The sequence below is a fragment of the Oryza brachyantha genome, chromosome 10 (assembly GCF_000231095.2).
Source record: "Oryza brachyantha chromosome 10, ObraRS2, whole genome shotgun sequence".
Lineage (NCBI taxonomy): Eukaryota > Viridiplantae > Streptophyta > Magnoliopsida > Poales > Poaceae > Oryza > Oryza brachyantha.
Window position 1 is genome coordinate 1,595,554 of NC_023172.2, and position 22,271 is coordinate 1,617,824.

General features: G+C 40.5%; 4 protein-coding genes across 4 annotated transcripts; 1 reads left to right on the plus strand and 3 right to left on the minus strand.

Moving 5' to 3' along the window:
• Window positions 1-41: 41 nt before the first annotated feature.
• LOC102719233 lies at window positions 42-1,033 on the minus strand. Its single transcript, XM_006661569.3, has 2 exons — window positions 820-1,033; window positions 42-746 (listed from the first exon to the last, which is right to left on the minus strand). The coding sequence occupies exons 1-2, from the start codon at window positions 980-982 to the stop codon at window positions 277-279; spliced, it is 633 nt and encodes a 210-aa protein (XP_006661632.2). The 5' UTR covers window positions 983-1,033; the 3' UTR covers window positions 42-276.
• A 3,015-nt stretch (window positions 1,034-4,048) lies between these two features.
• Window positions 4,049-5,170, minus strand: LOC121053223. Its single transcript, XM_040528340.1, has 2 exons — window positions 4,939-5,170; window positions 4,049-4,833 (listed from the first exon to the last, which is right to left on the minus strand). The coding sequence occupies exons 1-2, from the start codon at window positions 5,096-5,098 to the stop codon at window positions 4,358-4,360; spliced, it is 636 nt and encodes a 211-aa protein (XP_040384274.1). The 5' UTR covers window positions 5,099-5,170; the 3' UTR covers window positions 4,049-4,357.
• A 3,095-nt stretch (window positions 5,171-8,265) lies between these two features.
• On the plus strand, window positions 8,266-10,553 carry LOC102719517. The gene is made up of 3 exons (XM_006661570.2): window positions 8,266-8,377; window positions 8,455-8,606; window positions 10,078-10,553. Exons 1-3 carry the CDS (start codon window positions 8,290-8,292, stop codon window positions 10,162-10,164), a joined length of 327 nt encoding a protein of 108 aa, XP_006661633.1. The 5' UTR covers window positions 8,266-8,289; the 3' UTR covers window positions 10,165-10,553.
• A 3,273-nt stretch (window positions 10,554-13,826) lies between these two features.
• Window positions 13,827-14,831, minus strand: LOC102705565. Its single transcript, XM_006662120.3, has 2 exons — window positions 14,650-14,831; window positions 13,827-14,544 (listed from the first exon to the last, which is right to left on the minus strand). The coding sequence occupies exons 1-2, from the start codon at window positions 14,798-14,800 to the stop codon at window positions 14,090-14,092; spliced, it is 606 nt and encodes a 201-aa protein (XP_006662183.1). The 5' UTR covers window positions 14,801-14,831; the 3' UTR covers window positions 13,827-14,089.
• Window positions 14,832-22,271: the final 7,440 nt, after the last annotated feature.

Consider the following 22,271-nt stretch of genomic DNA (forward strand, 5'->3'; position numbering starts at 1 on the left):
GGAAAATCTAGTATGTTACAAATATATTATTAAATCATATGTTATTCAAATTAATTTTCATATAACAGATCCAATCAAACACTATAAAACACATATTATTTGTCCAGTAAGCCAATGCTTCTGCACGGACTCTCCAACACGTACATGATCTCACCCTCACACACCCACATGCCACAACTTTTTATTCAGCACGAACAAGCTGAGCTGGGAAATTAATCATCCAACAATTAACCAAACGACAGATTAACCACGCGCGTAATGGAACGGATGATTGATTCAGTGATAGATCGGAGAGGCCGGAGACGGCGGCGCAGCTCCACCACCATTCCCTGCGCCACCACCGTTGTTCGCCGGCAATGGCTTCGGCTTGGGATCCGGCACGGGTTCAGGCTTCTTGTGGAAATAGTCGAAGAAGGGGTGCTTGCGGAAGAAGTCGTCGCACAGGGACACCGAGGTGCACTCCGCCGCCGACGAGTACGTCGTGTACCGCATCTCGCCGGCGACGGCGACGAAGGTGTTGGCCGCCCTACCGCCGTTGTCCGTCGTCACCGGCACGATCTTGGACGGCTCCTGCCCGGGGCACGCCGTGCTGCTCGCCGCGTTGTGGAGCTGCGCGAAGCAGTCGGCGCCGTGGAGGTCGTCGGCGGCGAGGGGCACGCTGAAGGCGCCGTCGCCGTCGAGGTCGCCGACGGCCTTGCGCTCGTACTCGCCGTCGCCGTTCTTGCATTTGATCGCCACCTGGAGACCTGAACAACACGATCAATGGTAATCGATAGAGCTTACAATAATTCATTCTGCAGACATGGTATACATCTATACCCTTGAAAGCATCCTCAGCCTGCATGTTCTTCCTGGTGCAGTCGCCGCACTTGGCCTGGCCGACGACGACCACCGCCGCCTCGCCGTCCGCCGCGGAGGCGACCGCCATCAGAGCGGCGCAGGCGATGGCGCCGAAGAGCAGAGCTCGTGCTACAGCTGCCATTGCTGAATCCTGCCTCCTCCTCTTGCTATCAGCTGGAGTATGTATCTAGCTGTGTGTGTGGATGAGTGAAGAAGAAGCAGAGGCAATGCATGGTTTATATAGGCGTCTGCGTGCATCATCATGCAGATCATCGATAGAGCAGAAATGATCTGAGGTGACCTAGCTAGCTAATTACAAAGTAAGTGATTACCAATTTGGCGCCGAATTTGCAGGTTCAGAATTAATGCCGTACGTTTGATACTTTGATTTGATCTGATCAGCAGTGTGTTGATGCTCCTACGCCTCCCATTGCCATTGGTGGTGTTTAGCAAGCAAAGTTAAGCTTTGATTACCTAGCTAGTGCTCCAACAGTGAACAGAGACATGCACTAGTTTATTTCATAAAGGAAAAAAAAGGGAATAGTACTATGGATTATAGGGTTGGTAATTATAGGACAGCTCCAACCAAATTGCATGATTGATGTCGATCTTGTATTGTCTTGATTATAATTAATTCGGCTTCTGGATTATTGTCTTTTTTAATTTGCCGATACATAAGAACTTGAATTAATTTGGAGAAACAGAGCAAGTATCAAGTGTTTTCGTTCGTAACTAACTCCCAAAGACGGAGGATGGAAACATTATACACTTTTACGAGGGAGATTTTAAACACTCGAGGGAACATCCCATCGTATATTACATGCTATTCAAATAGTCATTAATTTTTTTAAAAAAATTAAAAATAGATTAATATAAGATATATCACTTACACAAACATACAAATTCAAATATAAATTCTACAATCCATAACCAGACAAAAAAGAAAGTATTCCCAAGGAGACACGAGACATCTTTAGTGGTTGGGGTTGACTCCAGTGTATTTTACTTGTAAGGGTTGACTCCAGTGTATTTTACTTGTAGTACAATTTAATCCATATCGTTGATTTATTTTTATCGGACGAGTATGATTAAATTATACGTAGGTGTAGTAGAAATTTAAAAGGGTAATATCGTCCTTTTTATTGGGATCTTTTATTGCAAAAAAATAAAATTACAAATATTGCTAATCAAGTAATTAACAAAGTAAAAAAATACCATTTTCTACTGGTAGTATAATACTACAAGTAAAATGAGTTGCCCTGGGTGGTTTTATGAGCATTTGTCGATAATTGGAAAGATATATAACAGTGATATAACCACTGTTATCTCTCTCCTTAAGCAAAACATGATAGATTAATTGTTGTTTCCGTGCTGGTGGGTCTGCGGTTATTTCTAACAAATTTCTGGTTAGTTTTCATCGATCATGCATGCTTTTATATTCATGTTCCCTTAACCGACTTACTCCGTCTCTGAATGTTTGATGCTGTTGACTTTTTTATACAAGTTTGACTATTCGTTTTATTCAAAAAATTTATATAATTATTAATTATTTTTATATCATTTTATTTATTCTTAAATATAATTTTATGCATATATATAACTTTACATATTTTATAAAATAATTTGAATAAAATGAACGGTCAAACATGTGTCAAAAAGTCAACGGCGTCAAACATTTAGGGACGGAGCTAGTATTTTGCAAACAAGCTCTATAAAATTTCTAAAGTAAAAAATATACAAAGTGTGCAAGAGTAGAGTTGCTTGTTGCAGAATCAGCATAGATGTGATTCCAAACTTCCACGAACCAAACAAATTAAAGTCATTGAACTGGCTCACAGAGTCGAGCCAAAATTTCAATTGTTCGTCTAGTTAGAAACTAACACATCGCAGATTCAATTTCTAACGAGTCACCAATTTCACCAAATTAGAAGAGTTATCATCGACCCCTATGCCTAATCTGAACTAAAACAAATCATCAATCAACGAAGATAACTATAATCATCTTCATCACTGGAGATCACATTGCGTCCTGAACATGCACTATGAAATAAAATCAAACCCCAAAATCAAATCTGGGTCGGGAAAGCTCATAGCAGGCGAGTTCTTGTCGTCGCAGTGCACTCAGTTTGCCACTTTACACCGCTGCTGCTCCATTGAGGCATCAGCAACGGCGCTGCCGTCTTTCCTTGTCAGTTAATTTAGATTTTTAGGTCCAGTTGGTACGTGCATATAACTTAAAACATTGTATCAGAGCCAGAGGTCTTAAGATTAAATCCTGGCTAGCACTTAATTAAATAAAATAATTTTAGTCCACTTCAATATTTTACGCTTGAGACTGGGGTCTTATGTGAGGGTAGGAGGGTGTTCGAGTGTATAAAGTGAATTGTTCGTATTTTCATATCAGGTTAGATTTTTAAATATAATTGGCCATACAACTTAACGAAGGGGCGGTGTGGGTAGGGAGCTAGGGGAGATGCGAAGAGATCGAATCTCGACTGAACATATAAAAAATTCCTCTCCCTCCTATTTATTTTGACAAGGCTCAAACTAGTTTGTCTTGGTTTATGTATAAAAACAGATACTGATGAGTGGGACATCCATGCTAGTTTTTAATAAGCTAATGTTTATACTATTGCTATCTTTTTTAATGAACAAGCACCGTTGAGGTGTCATATGTTCCGTTTACAAAATTACACCCTCGTGTCGTGTGGGGATTTTAAGATAGAGGGAAACTATTTTAAGCTCTCGAGAGGTCATTCCATCGTTTATTGCATTTGCATGCTATCCAAATAGTTATAAAAAATATAAAAAAATTTGTGAAGATAGATTAATATGTGATATATCACTGTACAAATATACAAGTTAAAACATAACTTCTACAATCCATAGCAAAAAGACAAATATATGATTGTGAGTACGTGTATACTATTCACAGTTTAATTTGTTATTTTTGTTATGAATTGTAGAAGTCATATTTTAACTTGCATGTTTGTGTAGTGATATATCACATATTAATCTATCTTCACAATTTTTTCATATTTTTTGGTAACTATGTGGATAACATGCAATAGATGAGAAGCCGACGAGGGAATGTCTACTCGAGAGTTTAAAATCCACGCTTAAGATAGAGGGAAACCTCTAAACCGGTACGGGTACATATAGTATTTGGTGCTATATATACTGGTAGATACATAGTCTTGTGCATGCACGTATAAAATTGGAAAAAGTTCAACTTATATATTAAATTCCATTTTCATAAATATATAATTACGTTAAGGTAAAGAAAGGAATAACAACAGTGACCGCGGTGATACATACTGACCATATTACACATGCAAATAAATAGACACGCCACATTCTCCTGTAACTCTGTAAGCCAATGCTTTTGCTCCGATTCCAAGAAGCAAATCTCACAAGTCACAACATTTATTCTGCAGGAACAAACTGCGGCATTTGGACATCACGCAAGAACTAATCATGAAAGCAAGTGCAGATTTATTGGAAGGGACTTGATGATTCAGTGGTAGACCGGAGAGGCGGGAGACGGCGGCGCAGCTCCACCGCCGTTCCCTGCGCCAGCGCCACCACCGTTGTTCGCCGGCGATGGCTCCGGCTTGGGCTCCGGCTTGGGTTCAGGCTTCTTGTGGAAATAGTCGAAGAAGGGGTGCTTGCGGAAGAAGTCGTCGCACAGGGACACCGAGGTGCACTCCGCCGCCGACGAGTACGTCGAGTACCGCATCTCGCCGGCGACGGCGACGAAGGTGTTGGCCGCCCTACCGCCGTTGTCCGTTGTCACCGGCACGATCTTGGACGGCTCCTGCCCGGGGCACGCCGTGCTGCTCGCCGCGCTGTGGAGCTGCGCGAAGCAGTCGGCGCCGTGGAGGTCGTCGGCGGCGAGGGGCACGCTGAAGGCGCCGTCGCCGTCGAGGTCGCCGACGGCCTTGCTCTCGTACTCGCCGTCGCCATTCTTGCACTTGATCGCGACCTGGAGACCTGACGAGCGTACATCATCGAGCAAAATATATAATCAATTAATGGTGACCGGTAAATCGATCGAGCACATAGAGCTTTCAATAATTCATTCTGCAGATATGGTACCCTTGAAAGCATCCTCAGCTTGCATGTTCTTCCTGGTGCAGTCGCCGCATTTGGCCTGGCCGACGACGACAGCCGCCGCCGCCGCCTCGCCGTACGCCGCGGAGGCGACCGCCGACACGGCGGCGCAGAAGAGTAGTGCTCGTGCTGCTAGAGCTGCCATTGCTGAATCCTTGCAGCTTAAACTCAACTGCTCCTGCCTCCTCCTTGCTATCAGCCGGAGTTGTATCTAGCTGTGTGTAGATGAGTGAAGAAGAAGCAGGGGGCAATGCATGGTTTATATAGGCGTCTGCATGGATCATCATGCAGATCGATCGATGGAGCAGAAATGATCTGAGGTGACCTAGCTAGCTGATCACAAAGTGATTACCAATTTGGCGCCGAATTTGCAGGTTCAGAATTAATGCCCCGTACGTTTGATACTTTGAATTTATATAAGAGCAGGTACGTTATAAGCTGGTTGTTAACATATTTTAATAAGATAGGAGAGGAGAGAAGAGCAGTGGGTTACAGATATCTAGCTAGCTATACCACGGACTCCAAGACGCGGTGTGTACATGACAAGTGGGACATAGTATTATATATTTTGTAGGTAACTATCGTATGAATTGATTATTAGATTGACTATAGATGAATTAGAGCCAGTATTTGCTAGTACTGTAACACGCAGTGCTTGTTTGCAGGCACTGTGTACGTCTGCATGCACGTTGCAATTGCAGTGTTGAAGTGTTGATATGATGCTTGTAAGCCTCCCATTGGTGGTGTATAGCAAGCAAAGTTAAGCTTTAATTAACAAGTACTCCTACAGTGAGCTCAGATACTAGTTTGTTTTATTACCGTAAAAAGGGAATAGTGCTGTGGTGTAGGGTTAGAGCAACTTTAATAATAAAGCCAACTTAGTTGCTTGCTATAAGTTTATACGATAGTCCAAACATATAATTGATCGGCTATAAGGTTAGCTATAATTTTTATCTCTTATCTCTTTCTCTTAACTTTGCATTTAATGCATTTTTTTAGAGTTGTTGTATAGATGGCTCTTGCATGAGAGACAACTCTACTTCTTTTTCATTACATCTTTTCTCCACATCATCTTATAGCCAACTTATAGTCTACTATTATACTTGCTCTTATAGGACAAGCTCTAACCAAAGTGCATGATTGATGTTGCTCTTTCTTAAATTGCGGCCGCGTTTGGGCAGGAGGGGGAGTGGGCCGGGTTAGATATCAGACACGAAAAACATAGTAATAGATTAATATATGATTAATTAATTATTAATTGTTAAAAAATAAAAATGATTAATATGATTTTTTAAAACAACTTTTGTATAGAATTTTTTTTAAAAAATACGCTGTTTAGCCGTTCGAGAAACGCGTGTGAAAAACGAGAGAATCTGGGTATAGAAATGCGAGAGCTGAACACGGAGTGCCTTGGTTAATTAATTGGCTTTTTGGATCATTGCCTGTTTTAATATGCCGACATATATACATGAGTACTTGTATTTGCAGAAACAGAAGCCTGTGGACGTAAAAGTAAATTATTACCGCTGATTTCCTTAGTGTGAGTGACTGAGTGCGGTATTATGTTTACCCAATTGCTCCGTGCATCCATTCCAAAATTGCAAAAAAAATATTTTTAATCTACTTTACATATAGTTATATAAAACTAAAAGGGCCAATTTTATTCTTACCCCTGTTTCAATCTCTAATACTGATTTTACTTTTTTTGGGTTTTCATATTTACCCATGTTTTTCTGAACTTAATCCACAGGTCGTCCCTCTTTTAGATGGAGCATACTAACTGTGTTAAGTTAGTCATTAAAGTACTATTTTATCCTTTGACAAGAATTTTATTTTTATCATTAAAGTACTAATGTGATTTAGAATTGAGAGCAAACCACAAATGATAAAAATACAAGAATAAAATTGAAAATTTTGACGAAGGATAAAATGGTATTTTAATGGTTGACTTAACAACCATTAGTACCATCCATCCAAAAAATACAAACTATTGATTGAATTAAAAAAACATGGGTAAAAATAAAAACCTTAAAAATGAGAAGTAAAATTAATATTAGAGATCAAAATATGGGTAAGAACGAAATTGTCCCAAACCAGAAGGATGTCATAGGCTCATAACAAATCGCTCACCTAATGTCTCTGCAATCTGCAAACGCAACAAATTGGGAGTTGGCGATTGATGTTGCATCTATCGTCCTTGGTCTTAAAAAAATGAAAAATTACAAGTTTGATGTTATAATTTTTCTAAATTATAGATATGTCATTCTGACCCATGTGTCATTGACTCGTGTATGTCCCATATGTCATTGAGATACCAATGACATATCTTCAACTTTGCAAAATTATAATAACACGGTTGTAAATTTTCAAAAAAAGAGAAACATGGCAGCCTAAGCAAGGTTTACTGTCGCCCGGCGGTAACACGACTATAAATGTGGAAATCATGCACTAAGCAGAGAACCATTTAAATTTGACGAGACATCCGTGGCGGAGCACAACAACCCGTCAAATTTGATGGGGGCAAAAAAATCCCCGCGAGGATACCCACGAGCCTCGAATATTAAGAAAAATAGAAATACCTGTAAACACTATAAACACTATGCGTGAGACTATTATTACGATATTATATTTGTGTGATTTGTGATGTTATAGTAATCTTTTGTTTGATATTATTGATGTTGCAGTCGGTTTCATTTGTAATTTCATAATTATGGTTATATTGTTGTGTAACTGATTGGATAAACCATTCACTCCATTTTGAGAAATTTGGAGCCTCCTTCGAGGCTGAGGGCGGTGACGAATTTAGGGCCGAGGCCCATGATCAAAATCAGGCCAAGGTTGGTGGCATTCCAACCATTCCCACCTCTGCCCCCATCTCGTCCCGCCTCGTTGCCAAACCTACTCGTTACCGATGAGTCATCGGTGACGGGTGGTATATAAAGGCCTGTCATTGATGATTCATTCATGACGAGCCCTACATTAATGCCCGTAAAGATATATCGTCCGTGACGACCGCTTTTATATGGCTTGTCACGGATGCCATTGTCATATTTAACTCACGAATCCTTACTGAGCGTGCAGTTAGTCATCCATGATAGGCAAATTCAGAAAGTCTTGTAATACCGGATCGAAATTAAAATTCCCAGATTCGATCAACTTTGAATAAAATTCAAACAAATTCCTTTTTTTCCTTCCTCAGCTTTGGGCCGAATTGGCCCGAGTCAGGACAGCCCAGGCCCAGCCCAGACGCCAGGCTCCTCCAGTGTCACATGGGCCCCACATGTCAAGCCCTTCACTTCGCCGCCCGCCGCCGCCTCGGCTTCTCTCCCCCACCGCATGGCTCTATCACGTGCTTCTCATCTCCGCCTCCTCGCCGGCGCCGGAGCTCCTCCGGCGAGATCCTTCCACTCGCATCCCTACCAAGGTAACCCCCCTTCTCCTCTCCTCCTCCCGCTTTGCCTGTTGAACGTCTGACTGGAGCTCGATTTCCTGCGACGGCAGCCAAGGTGGGGGTGGTGGAGTTCCTGAACGGGGTCGGGAAGGGGGTGGAGGCGCACGCGTCCAAGGTGGAGGAGGCGGTGGGCGGCGACCTGCAGAGGCTGCTCGAGGCCCGCACGCTGCGGCTCAAGAAGCTCGGCATCCCCTGCAAGCATGTTCGTTCCTTCTAACCTGTTTCCCCCCTTGACGATTTTCGTGATTATGTTAGTGACTTGTATTCAGCATTTGTTAATGTGATGGCATGCTCTGGTTGTATGATGTTGCCATTGTTGGATGTTGTCGTTATGTTTGTTGGTACAAGAGAACTGATCCCTGTGTGCTTTAGAACGATGGATCATTGTGTTGTGCGTAGACTTGTTTGGGATTTTGTTGAATGTATTATTAATTTTTGAGGAAATTTCACGGAATCACATGCTCTGTGGTCCAAGTTGCACAACAAAAATAAGTACTCGTTTTTTCAGGAGTTTTTTTTTTGCTACTTCTTTTTTTTTTCATAGGTTAGCCAATATGCTACGTAATAATTGGGCTTGCTTTGAGCTTAACATTTTGGAGAGCTTTCTTGTTTGGTCAATTTCAGATTCGAAGTAGCAAAAGCTAAGTAATTCTGCCATATTGTCATGCTTTGAACGGAATTTTCCTCTTTGATCTGAGATTTTGATATGCGTCTTTTTTATTGGAAATTGCTTCAAGTGAATTACTGTAATCACCATATAGTTGCGATATCCTGTAGCATGTGTCTCATAGGGTGATACATTTTTTCCTAATTAAGGTATGAAAGTGGCAGTTTTTTGGTATGCTTTTTTAGATGCCTTAATGAATGGTTGACAATTCTAAGGTGTCTTTAGAAATTTGAAGTACAAAAATACCACAATTTTGCCTTCAAGACAATTGTAAATTTGTAATAGTTGGATGCCAAGAAAGTTCTATGTTTTTTTTGCATCTGTACTTATGTTGGATATTTGGTGGCTGTGAAAAATCTAATTTGAGCTTTACATGATATTCTGACGTGAACACACATGTGGCTTATGACCTGCATGCTAAAGGAAGTATTCAGTTCGTTTTGTTAGGTAATGGGAACCTGATCCCGTTTTGCAGACGACATGAAGACATAGGTTTAAATGTGGGCTGTAAAAATTTGGACATGTGTCATACATGTTTTTACCATGTTTATCTCCCCCTCGATGTCTATTATTTTGTTTCTTATTCTTCTTTGAGTTTCTTCCCTCCCCCCATTTGTGTTTGTTCAATTGAGGATGATCTTGGCTATCTGTTGTTAATTTCACGGATAGGATTTATTATATTTACATCGGAAAGCAGTCAAATCAAGTATAGTACATGACACCTTAAACCAATCCCATTGAATGATTTACTGCCAGCATAACTGTGGAGTGTTTGTTAGCAGATCATTATATTTTCTAGGAGGCACCTTTTTAGGTTTGTGGGTAACATTTGGCTCCGAATCTATAACACAAGAAGTTTTAAGATTCCCTAAATCTCAAGTAAAACTCTGACCATTACATATGCTCACAGACCCCAATTATCTATTTTAAGTTGCCTTGTCGGTGAGATGTGTGAAAACAATTTTTAGGGGATAGTTCTCTTATCTCTCTTTTACTTGTGATGCAGAGGAAGTTAATTTTGAGTTTCGCGCACAAGTATCGTCTTGGTCTCTGGAAGCCCCAAGCAGAACCTAAGAAAGTGCAAGGAAGTTGATTTATCTTGAAGTGGACTACTTTGAAAACAAATATCTGCTATCATTATGCTAACCTGGGAAAATGCAATGAAGTTAGTTTCTAATTTCTTCCTGAAGTGTCCTACTTGGAAAGTTATTTGCTATCCAGACTTAAAGAATTTGTCAGATAACTACTTGGAAAACTGTTAGCGTTTGGGCTTGAGAATTTGTTAGATGTTGAGTTGTTGCATTGTAGTTTCTATGCAACGGTCTGAACTGTGCCCATGCTATATAGCAAGCGTTGGATGGAATCTGAAAGTTGTCTTGTGCTTTCAGAACTTTGTTCTCACTTGTTTGAAACAATAAATCCTACCGATAACTTGTCTTCTTTATTGTTAGGTTAAAAACATTTGTTATTTGTGTTTTGCTGTTCCCTTTTCCTGTTTGTTCCTCTCGGTTGTCAGGTGGTAAAATACTAAAAATATGCCATGTGGAGCATGGAGAGAGAAACATTTAGTCTATGAGTTTTCCCCTTTTTGACATGTGCGGTCAGACTGATCATACCAACTGCTAGGTTTTTCATTGTTTTTTCCCTCTTATAACCATTGCATATATGGGCACGGTCCAATGGGCCTTCCCGCTGTAGTATCCACAAGTCGGCCCAAGGGTTTGAATTGGCCTAGTATAGGATTTTGATTGGAAAAAGTCCACCAGAGGTCCCTGAACTTAAAGCCGAGTTTGTTTTTCGTCCCTTAACCGGAATACCAGAAATGTATACCCCTAAACTTGCATAATCTGTCCAAAAAAAATCTCTCAACAATATTGACTCATTTTTTGATTGGTTTTGCTGAGATGGCGTCCGATGGGTCCCACATGTTAGGTTATTTTATTTTTTTCTCACCTCTTTTTTCTCTTCCCTTCTCCTCCTTCGTCTCCTCTCTTCTCTGTTCCCCCACCGCCTCGAGAAGGTCGGCGCGTGAGCGAAGGACCAGGTCAAGTGTGAGGGCGCGATTGCAGTCGGCAATGGCGTCATTTGGTCGCCTCGACGATGGAGAAATGGTGCACGGCCTCGGCAGGGAGGCCAGCGTCCAACGCCGCCACCGCGGAGGCGCGCCGGCGGAGCAGGAGGTTGGTGGTGATCACTCGCTGCTCCTAAATGTTGTCGCCATCGCTCGTAGGGCTTGCTTGTCGGTTGGCTGACCGTTCGTTTGGTTGATTGGTAGTACAACTTTACTGAGGGGAGCGGCCGATGATGGATGGATCGACGGCGACGCCGCAACGAATCAACGCTCGATGGATCGATCAGTCCATCAGATCGGAGTAGACGATCGATCAGTTCAGTTCACCGGCCGGCCTACGCGATGATCTCCAGTTTGTCTGATCGGTCGACCGGACATGAAGGAAGAGAAGGGAAGAGAAAAAAAGGGGGTGAGAAGCGGTGGCGGAGAGAGGAGATGAAGGAAAAGAAGGGAAGAGAAAAAAAGAGTGAGAAAAAAAATAAAATAACCTGACAGGTGGGATCCATCAGACGTCACCTTAGCAAACTCATCGGACATTTTTTTAATGGATTATGCAAGTTTAGAGGTACGGTATTCCGGTAAAGGGATGAAAAACAAACTTGGCTTTAAATTTAGAGACCTCTGGTGTACCTTTTCCATTTGGATTCAGATGCTTCAAGCATTGGGCCGGGTTCGGTGCAACATCTGAGTCGTGGGCTGTATGAGGGTTGGCCCACTCTGAAGTCATATAGCAACATCTGTGGTGCCGTGGTGGCACCCTTTGCTGCTGCCTCCAATGCCAGCAGCTTCCAGAACTATTCTCTTTACACGGCCATTGCCAGCAGCAATGGTGTTAGGTTGGTGGCGCCTGGAATTGAGTTCTCAGCTGCACATGGATAATACAGCTGTGGTTGTGGAACATACAAAGATCTCAGGTGATTGTTCATCTCCTTTTCTCTGAAATGCCATATTTTGTTTCTTTAGCAGTGCATATACTATTTCATTATCTAAACACAAGTGCCATGGTCTAACTGATTGGTGTCAGATAGATGCAACGATGCCTTTGAACACTTCTTTGTGATCGGTTAATTACTGTCCCACTTGTTTACATCAATGGCAATCCATCCTGCCTATGTCCCAAATCAATCAAACCAGCAGTCCAAGCTCAGTGCTCCTACTTTGGCTTTGGCACTACCATGCAAAATAAGCAGAACCACTGAAAATTTGATACTCTGCACTGCAAAAGTTTAATTGGTCACCGTAATGTCTTTGACTGTTTCTTTCTGCTCTTGCCAGAAACTGTTAAGCCGAGTTGATGCTGCAACAAAATTGGGATAATTGTTGTTGCATTTGGAAGTAGGGAATCTTGTCCGTGGAGGATTGCAAACTGGTAGTGGTAGCATAGAGTTTCCTTTAATTCACATAGTTCACATGTCAGTAGGTCCAATCAGGTAGCTAATTTCATTCAAGAGGCCATCAATTATCAATCCTCAGGAGCACCCACATAAAGCCATTAAATAGCAATCTGTTACATGCTTTAGGCCATTGAATTGACATTACATCTCTTTTCTCAGTTAAGTAAATCCTGCAGATTTTGGATTGACTGCTCGAGTTGGTGATGGTAATTTTTTTTCATCCTACATTAATGGTGATATAGAATACGAAGCTCTACAACGTTGAGATGGGTTCTTTGAGGATAATCTTATGTTGGGATGACTTGAGTTGTCTAGGTTTTGAGGAAAAGAATTGTGTTTGCTCTAAAATGTAATTTTTGTCAGAAACAAAACCTTAGATGATCAACTGGAAGTCCAGCATTGAATAAGGTGGTGTCACGGAGATACTATTGACAGCTTTTTAGAACTGGATCTAACATTTCAATATTTTGTTGTTTTATTGTTATTAGAGGTGGGTAACTGGGCACTAGGTTTCCACCACAGTTCCACTTTATTAAAATCTGGACCTCTATGTATCCAAAAACTGGGTGATTAGGTTGATGCAGCAGCTAGGTTGCATTCCTTTCCTTGTGACTGGCTGGGGATACTTATTGTTCAACTTGAAGCTGCTGTGTGGCAAACTGGCAATCTGCTCATATAATTACTTTGAGGTTGACAATAATGACAGTCTTCTGGAAAGCAGTATGTGAGGCAAGCAGTTTATTCCCAGCTGAGAAGCACTGAAGTTTCCAGCTGCCGCAGCTTTTCTGAACTTGCAGGTACTATGAGTTGTCTTACTGTTTGAATGTCCATCTTATATTGTGGTACGTATTACGTGAGAGTAGGGATATGAGTAGGTTGCCAATGAGTAATTAAAATGTTAAGAGGCGTATACAATGATCATGTGCCTCCTGAATATTCGAAGGTGAACAAAGTTTGATATCAGTTCATATACTTAGTACAGTTAAGAGGTAATGGGCCAAGCCCTTGGACTTTTTCGCAACCGTTATTAATTCTTAAAAATCTTTAGCTCAAAACTCTTTAAAATTTTAGCTACAATTCATTGTTTAACCAGTTGGGCCCATTACCACCCCTAAGTACAGCATCAAGCAACTGATTAAACCCCTTTTGCCTTGTGTGCTACTCCCTCTGGTTAAAAATGTTTTAGGATCAAACTTTTAAAATTTTGACATATATAATTTATGAAATCTTATTACAAAGTGAAATGAAAGAACACAAATAAATATAGCAAATATTAATTAATTCCAACAAACAAGCAAACGACGAATCCTGAATCCTGAGACGAACCTACCTCATACTAGTACATTGTATCCACTCAAACCTCACAAACTAATGTCAAACTTAAATTTATATCGTCCCAAGATCGAATTAACTCAAAATCTACGAATAGATAATGATATTAATAATGAGCTACTTCAACAACATTTAGAATAATAAATCACAATGGAATTAAGCTAATAATATCGCAGAGCAGATAAAAAAATTCATAATTAATGCATGAGAGTGACACGGCTTCAGTTCTTCGCCGGCGGGTGGTACGGGCTCGGCGTTGATCCGTACGTCGGCGTCGGCGTCGGGTGTGGCTGCGGCTCAGGGTGCGGGTCGGGGTGCGGCTTGGGCGCCGGCTTGACGATGGCCGGCGCGGCGGGGGCCTTGTGGTGGAAGTGGTCCAAGAAGTGCTTCTTGATGGGCTCGCAGATGGTCGCCGACGCGCACTCCGGCGAGGCGTGGTGGGTCTTGCCGGCGACGGCGACGAAGGTGCCCTCCGACAGCGGCATCACCCTGGACGGCTCCTGCCCGGGGCACGGCGCGTCGGTGGCGGCGCTGTGGAGCTGCGCCACGCAGTCGGCGCCGCGGAGGTCGCCGGCGAGCGGCACGCTGAACGCGCCGGCGCCGTCGAGCCCCCCGGCCGCCCTGGTCTCGTACTCGCCGCCGGCGCCGTTCCTGCATTTGATCGCTACACGGAGACCTGCCCACAAAAACCAAACAGTTAATACACAACATCGCCGTCGTCGCCATCATCGATCGAACGAGCTCGATCGCTAGCTCCTTAAAATGACATATCATCACGCACTCTTGAAAGCGTCCTCAGCTTTCATGTTCTTCCTGGTGCAGGCGGCGCACTTTGCCAGGCCGACGACGACCGACGGCGCCGCCTCGCCATGAACGGCGGCCGCCACCAAAACGGCGAGGAGAGCTACCACTCTACCTGCAGCTGCAGCCATTGCTGAACTGAGAGTGCAATAGCTAGCTGAGCTGAGCTGATCGATGGAGAAGAATGGTGAGGCGATGCATGGGGTATATATAGGCCGGCGTCATCGATCGATCGTCACCTGCACGTAACAAAATTGAAATCGGAATGATGATGCACAGCTCACTTGATCTGCCGGCGGTGAAGGTACAGAGTACGTAGTGTAGATCTGCAGATGCATGGGGGGATCGAGCTGCCAACTTTCGCGCCGTATTTACTTCTTGTCATCAATGCTAGCAAGCTAATTCTTAAGAGAGTAAATTGATTTTTGAGATGAATTCTCTGATTCTCTTCACTTTCTTGTTTGTACCGGAATGAAAGCAAATCGAATGTAGTTCATGGCAAGCTAGCTAGTTTGACCTTAGTGAGATAGTGCACCAGTACTTCCTCCATTTCATATAAATAAGACATTTTGATCCTATCAGAATTCATCCGTATATCCATGTCACATTTTTGTTCTAGGTTCAAACTAAAATCACAGTTTGGTACCAAAATAATTTCAGGTCTATTGGTTGGTCCCGCAAGATCAACACGCCTCTTACGCCAAAATTTGAATTTATTTGAATTTCGTAAAAATGGGTTATGACTAAATTAATTGAACAATAATATGCATGTTCAAATTTAATATTTTTATGTAATATAATTATTCGTCCAAACTTTCTGAAAATTTGTGATTCAGTCCCCTTCGGATCTTTCAAGAGACATTTGCACTGCGTCTTTGATTACAGCAACCCCCAATCCTTTTTCCACTCCAAAATTTGCCAGCGCTGCAACCGGTGACAATTATTAGCACCAGAATAGCTGATAATTTGGGAGTGTAGTATATAGTGGCTACGTGCCCCTCTTTTGTTAGGTAGGAGTTAGTCCTTTTTTTTAAGTTCTCTCCGGTGTTTCTGTTCCGGGTCCCCACCTATGGCCTTTCTAACCTAGAACGTATGTGTTTGAAACTCTTTCATACTAATACAGTGACGTGCAAATTTTTTAGGAGTTCGAGAAAAAAGAATAGCCGATACTTATGTGATATATATCAGGACATATTCTTTGGATCTGTTTCCTTACCAAAGTCATTTAATTTGTACTAAGTACCTTCCTATTTATACACAATTATATACACCACATGTAAACCACCTCCTGCATGGTCACCCTTTCTTGCCGTGGTTGATCCGTAGTACGTACATATACAAACCAATATTTAGCTGGCAGCCATGGATCCTCGGTATTATCAGCAAAGTATCTACTAATAAGTGGGTTTTGAACTTTCTTTCATATACATGTAATCGAAACGTATCTTTTGCAAGTGGCTGGATTCTGGTAAGGGGAATGTCCATGTATGTCTATGTCTTTTCCTTATTAGTAATGTACTCGTACTAACGCTATAATGTTATGCACACTCGTCTCGATTAATTTGACTATATCAAGATATTAATGAAGAACTAAAATAAATATTATTTTTACCAAAAGAACCAACTCATATTACACATTGCAATACTATGTATTAAGACATTGAAAAGTTAGAATTGAAGTAATAGTAGGAAAAGTACATGTTAAGGAAAAGTCACGTTTTCACTCGTGTTGTGTTTTAGTCATTATTATCAGGTTAGTTTTATTGTTTTTCATTGGAGACTCTGGAGCAATTTTGTCATTGTCTGCAGCGATTTAACATTGGGCAAATCAAATGATTCACATGCTTTATATCACATCCCGTCCTCGAGAAACCGCGTAGCCCAGCCCAACCACGCAGGTCCACTTACACATACCACCTCATTTATACCTTTGTACTTACTTCGTGTAAAATGGTCAACCCGGAAGATATATGATTAAAGGGGTGATGCCTTATAAGTTGGTCTACTCTTGCTAAACTAGCAAGGTGATACTAAACATGCGCACACAGTTCTCATAGGCCATACAGGCCATGTTTAGCCAGGATGTCAAACTTACCGGTGCCAAGCCAAAATTCAATGTACCACACTCATTTATATTTACTAGATATTTATTTCATATTCCTGCTAATGATTAATTGCATGTTAGAGTTTAGTTGATGTGAGCACTATTGGTAGGCAAATCTCATCTTTATCTAGTCATCATCCACTTATTATATGTAAATACACAACACCTTATTCAATAACATGGCATCTATTTAACTTTATAGAAAATATCATGCACAACATTTCTATAACACTCGTCCTCAACTTCTAAATCAAAATAAAAATAGTGATCTATATTTTATATTAAAGACACACACATATATAAAGAGATATATTATTTACTGTAATTATCTAAGCACATGATATAATAGTTACCCCCTCCGTTTCATAATGTCAGATATTTGACTTTTTTCTTGTAATGTTGACCATTTGTCTTATTTAGAAAATTATGAAAATATCATTTATTTTGCTTGTGACTTAATTTATTCTCAAAAGAACTTTAAGCATAACTTGTCATTTTTTATATTTATGCTAAATTTTTAAATAAGATGAATGATCAAACGTTGCAACCAAAAAAGTCAAACATCTTACATTATGAAACGGAAGCAGTACTTGTTATCAAAATGAAATTTAGTAAGGCTGCAATATCCACCAAGAAAAAATAATAGTGTATGTGCTATTTTCTTCACAATTGACATGATTATGCCATACTATTATTAGCCACCTTCAAACGATAATGTACCAATACCTATGTACACATATAAGAGCTAGAGTTAATTTGATATGTGCCATTGCAATTATATGTATTCAGATAAATACCATTGCAATTCGTCCATTTGTAATCATGGTATTCAAATTTTACAAAATTTGAAATATGTCATCGCCGTCACATTTTGCATCATTTCCCATCTGCACGTGAGACCCATATGTCAGATTTATCTTCTTCCTGTCATCCCCTGCCATTTCTTCTTCTTCCTCGGTGTATGGCGCCACCTCCTCACCGGCAGCTGGATCAAGCTGACGCCAGGAGCTGCCGCTCTCCCATGGAACTGGCTGGCGCTGCCGTGGTGGTCTCCCCCCCCCCCCCCCCCTCGCTCGGACTCCGACCAGGCGGGCGACGCCCTGCGGGGGCACAGATCTCGTTGGTAGGTGCCGGCTCTGGCCAGCGACGAGCACTTCTGCCCCGATTTGCTTTTGGCTGCACGATCGATCTTCGTCTCGCTATCATTTTTTAGGAGCTCAATTGGTTCACGCGTCGGCGCCACCGCTGATGTCCCGTGCTACTTAATTGATTTGCTTCTCTACCGTGTGATTTGGATTTTTGCTCTGTAAAGCTACCCGCTGCTTTGCCATGATTTCTTCTCCAAATGGTGGCGTCTGTAGTGTAGCTATTATTTTTCCGATGATTTTTTTTTTGGCACTTTTTGGGATGTGAGATGAACTGGTGGTCATGTGCGATCGGTATGCTGATTTCCACGCTGCACTGATCTATGTGTACATAAGTGATAAGCAACAACTTGCAAAGCAAAAAAATCAAAACTAGATGATGCAGCTGTGAAAAATCAATACTATGCTGTTGTGATTGCTACCATGTTGCCGGTCTGTGCTAGCATGGCAGCCAGTTCCACGGGAGCGTGGCGCCGTAGACGGATGAAGAAGAAGATAAGGTTGTCTTGTAACATTCTGTCACTGACATGTGAGCCATGCATATGCCTGGATCCACGTGAGCCCCGTATGTCCGTGACAGAATGTCATGGTACAATGTCACTGAATCCGCGTCCGATAAGGTAGAATGAGAGGAAGAAGATAAATATGACATGTGGGTCCTACATGTAGATGGAGGAGAAGATGGAAAATGTGACGACGATGGCATGTTTCAAATTTTATAAAATTTGAATGACATGACTACAAATAGACGAATTGTAATGACATTTGTCTGAATATGTACAATTGCGATGGCACGGAACAAATTAACCCTAAGAACTACTCTAGTTAGGTAGTATTTTTTATATAAAATTAGTGAAGGAAACAAAAGTATCACTGCATACAACATGTGCTGCTGCTACGGACGATCTCAATGTGTTGTCGATTGAGAAAGTGGTGCTTCACCAGGCGTCTACAAACATGCACTGTACCACGGAAGATGCCAGTGTGTTGTTAGACATAGAAGTGATAATGCGCCAACTACCTGCCAACATTCCTTGCTATTGCAGACGATGCATACAACAACAATGTGATCTGATCCACCAGTCTTTAGTGATTCAGCGAAATAGTTTGTCTTATGTATAAAAGCTCTCCTAATATAAAAATAGTTTTTCAAATCTGATCCATTACAAATTAACGATCCTTACATGAAAACATTAATTTAGTATATGTAGAAGATTTTTTTAAAAAAGATCTTAATGAGTGATCCATCCACGATAGGGTGTTGGCTTTCCGTATCGAAGGTTTCTGCTCAATGGAAACATCTAAATACCATAGGAGATAGGAGAGGAGGATCTAGACCGTTAAACATACGAATGTTTTGAACCGTCAGAACAAAAATATATAAACACATGAAAAAAACTGTATATGGATAAGAATTTTTTTTAGAACTCATATCTGCTGCATTATTATACATTATTATACAGTTCTCCCACAGCAACGCAAGACGTACGCGACTGTCGTGGAGATATGTTTACCACCCAGCGGTAGCACAAGCGGCCGACCGTAGAGGAGTGAAGGCCTATCGAGTTGAAGTTCCTAAGGTAGTGACATGTAAATTTTGTTGAATAAAAGGTACATATCGATCGCCGCGTATCTCTGCAATGTCCGCCCCTCTAGGGCAGTTATATCGTGATAAATTAACCAGGAAAGAAAACATAAATTCGCGTGATGTGACACAGCATATTGTCTGTCGGATCCCCCGCACATGTTGTTGAATTTATTGTCCATCAAGCAGTAGCAGTGTGATTCTGTTTTTGGCCTAATTTATAGTAGTTTTAGAGGATTTTATTTCTATAGGAATTTTTCCTATAAAGTCCTTTAAATGAAAGGAATGAAATCTATGAAATCCTATGAAATTCCTATAGAATGTCTCTTCTTATGCAAGTTTTGTAGGAAATATAACAAGAGGTATAACCTTATGAAAAAAATCCTATGAGTCTTTATCTCTCCTTAAATTCCTGTGTTTTTCCTGTGGTCCAATCAAACGGTCATTCTTACGTTTTTCCTATGTCTTGCAATCCTCTGTTCAACGCTTACATTCCTGCCAGAATCCTATGTTTTTTTCATTCCTCTGTTTTTCTATTCCTGTGATTGAAAGGGACTCTTACTTTGGGATTATCGATTCAATCCGCCCCTACCGGTTGATTAAATATACTCCAGCAGTTCTAAATTAGTATATCCGTTCTAAAATATAAAATTTTTATTTATAAAAGATTAAATTAAGAGAAAAATACGCTAATGTATTTCAATAAATATGCCATGAATGGAAGTGAATGCCGTATATGGGTAAGATGGAATATAATTTAGTGCTCCCCTGAAATATAGAATTGTCAAGATTGCAAACAATATATAAATGTTTGTACTAAAACAAGGTTTATATGCTGAAATGCTTATATTTTAGAATATAGAGAGTATAAATAATGTACAGTACTGAAATCATTTTTTCAATGCATTCCATCTGGGAAACAATATATGACGTCTGACTTCATCACAATGTTGGACGTGCGACTTTGACGATATGTTACAAAACTTTATCAAATCTAATTAATTTATCAATACACATTTTGAAGACCAATTTACATACATAGTTTTTATGTTTTGAGATTATGGGTTCCTTTGTCCTAAAATATAAGAATTTTTTGTAATATTAAGGAGGTATATATGTAGAACTAAATAGGAGATGGCTGTGATTGGTGGAAATGAGTATTGTTTGGAGAAATTAAATAAAAGACGATCGCTAGAGCAGCTCTAGTGTGACAGTAAAATCGAAATGTGCAAACAAAAAAAATGCCGCACACAATCGGCTACCGTGTGTTAGTGGAAAAAATCGACCTCATAAATAGGTTAAATATGTGTTCTATAATACTCTCTAACTAATCTAAATTATTTATTTTTCTAATACTCTCCAATGGCAGTAGAATGCTTTTTCTTTCTATCAATAGTAGAACTAAAACTCTAGATCAACGCTTGAAATTCTTGTACCGGTCAATTTCCTTCACAAAGGAGTCAAACTCAGCGATTATCCTACTGTCATTCATGATTAAATGAAATCTCAATAACTCTGAAAATAAACGTTGAGTTAAAAATTGTGGAAGAACGATGGATGAACTGGACCATTAAAGTTTTATTGCACATCATAATGATACAAGGAGGCGGGTTTTAGATGAAAGAAATATTTTTAATTAGTGCTTCATCTTATGCACATGTACCTTTGTTTTGTAAGTACGGTGAATTCTACTACACAAGAAGTAAACATGTTCAATTAATCGATATTCATGGAAAACTTTATTTGATATTACAACATATTAGCTGCTTATAGTTATAGATATGCTTGTGCTCGATTATATATGTGAATGTGAGGAGCTCGGTCATCATTCATCCTAACACCCACATGCTGGCAGCTCATGCGCAATTGGCAAACTGCTCTTCATACAATTGGTGAGGAAACAATAGTAGAATGATATTGATGAGGCAACGGGCATAACTTGTCATACCAATACAACTAGACGCTCATGTCTATTGTCTCTCATGCTTTAGCAACTTAACATGGTGAATATATGACTTTAAACATGAGAGCACTATTGAAACAAGTGGACCAAGCAGTACCATCTTTGATTGTTAGTGAGGTTAATGTTTTATTATGCATAGCCAACTGCGAGACAGAGTAGAGGGAAAGAAACTGTGTGAGATATTCGGGGAAACCAATTCATATTTTAAAATACACACTAGTTCTTTGAGTTATATCTGATATCTGTGCCATAATTCATAGATAGTGAGAGATAGACTACATGATATCACCTTGACCCTAATCCTAAACCCTTAATAAACTGTTACTCACATCATAGGTCAAATGTAAGATATCAAGATCAAACTGTCCAAGTTCTAAAATACAATTCAGCTATGTGTGTGCTCCACTAGGTGGAGCACAACACTAGAGATCACTTATTATCCCCCTCCTTAAATAGTTAGGTACTCTTTTAGTGATTCTCGATTTTTGTTTAGATTAAGTTTAGCCATTGGTACTTTTCTATTTAAAGCCGTGATCGGTTAAATCACTATCTTCTTGTTACAAAACTCAACTTATCATTTGTATTCAATTACTACATGCAATATCAGATGTTTTTTTTTGTTATTACTTGTTTGTTTGATTTGCTTATAGGAATAAGGTTGATCTATACCAGCAATATCAACAACACATGAGGTGTATCGGTCACAAAGACGCAACATAACACCAGCTTGTGCGGTTATAGTCGGGTCATCAACGTTTCTCCTAAATCATAGTAATTCAACTCACGAAAGTTAATGCTAATCAAA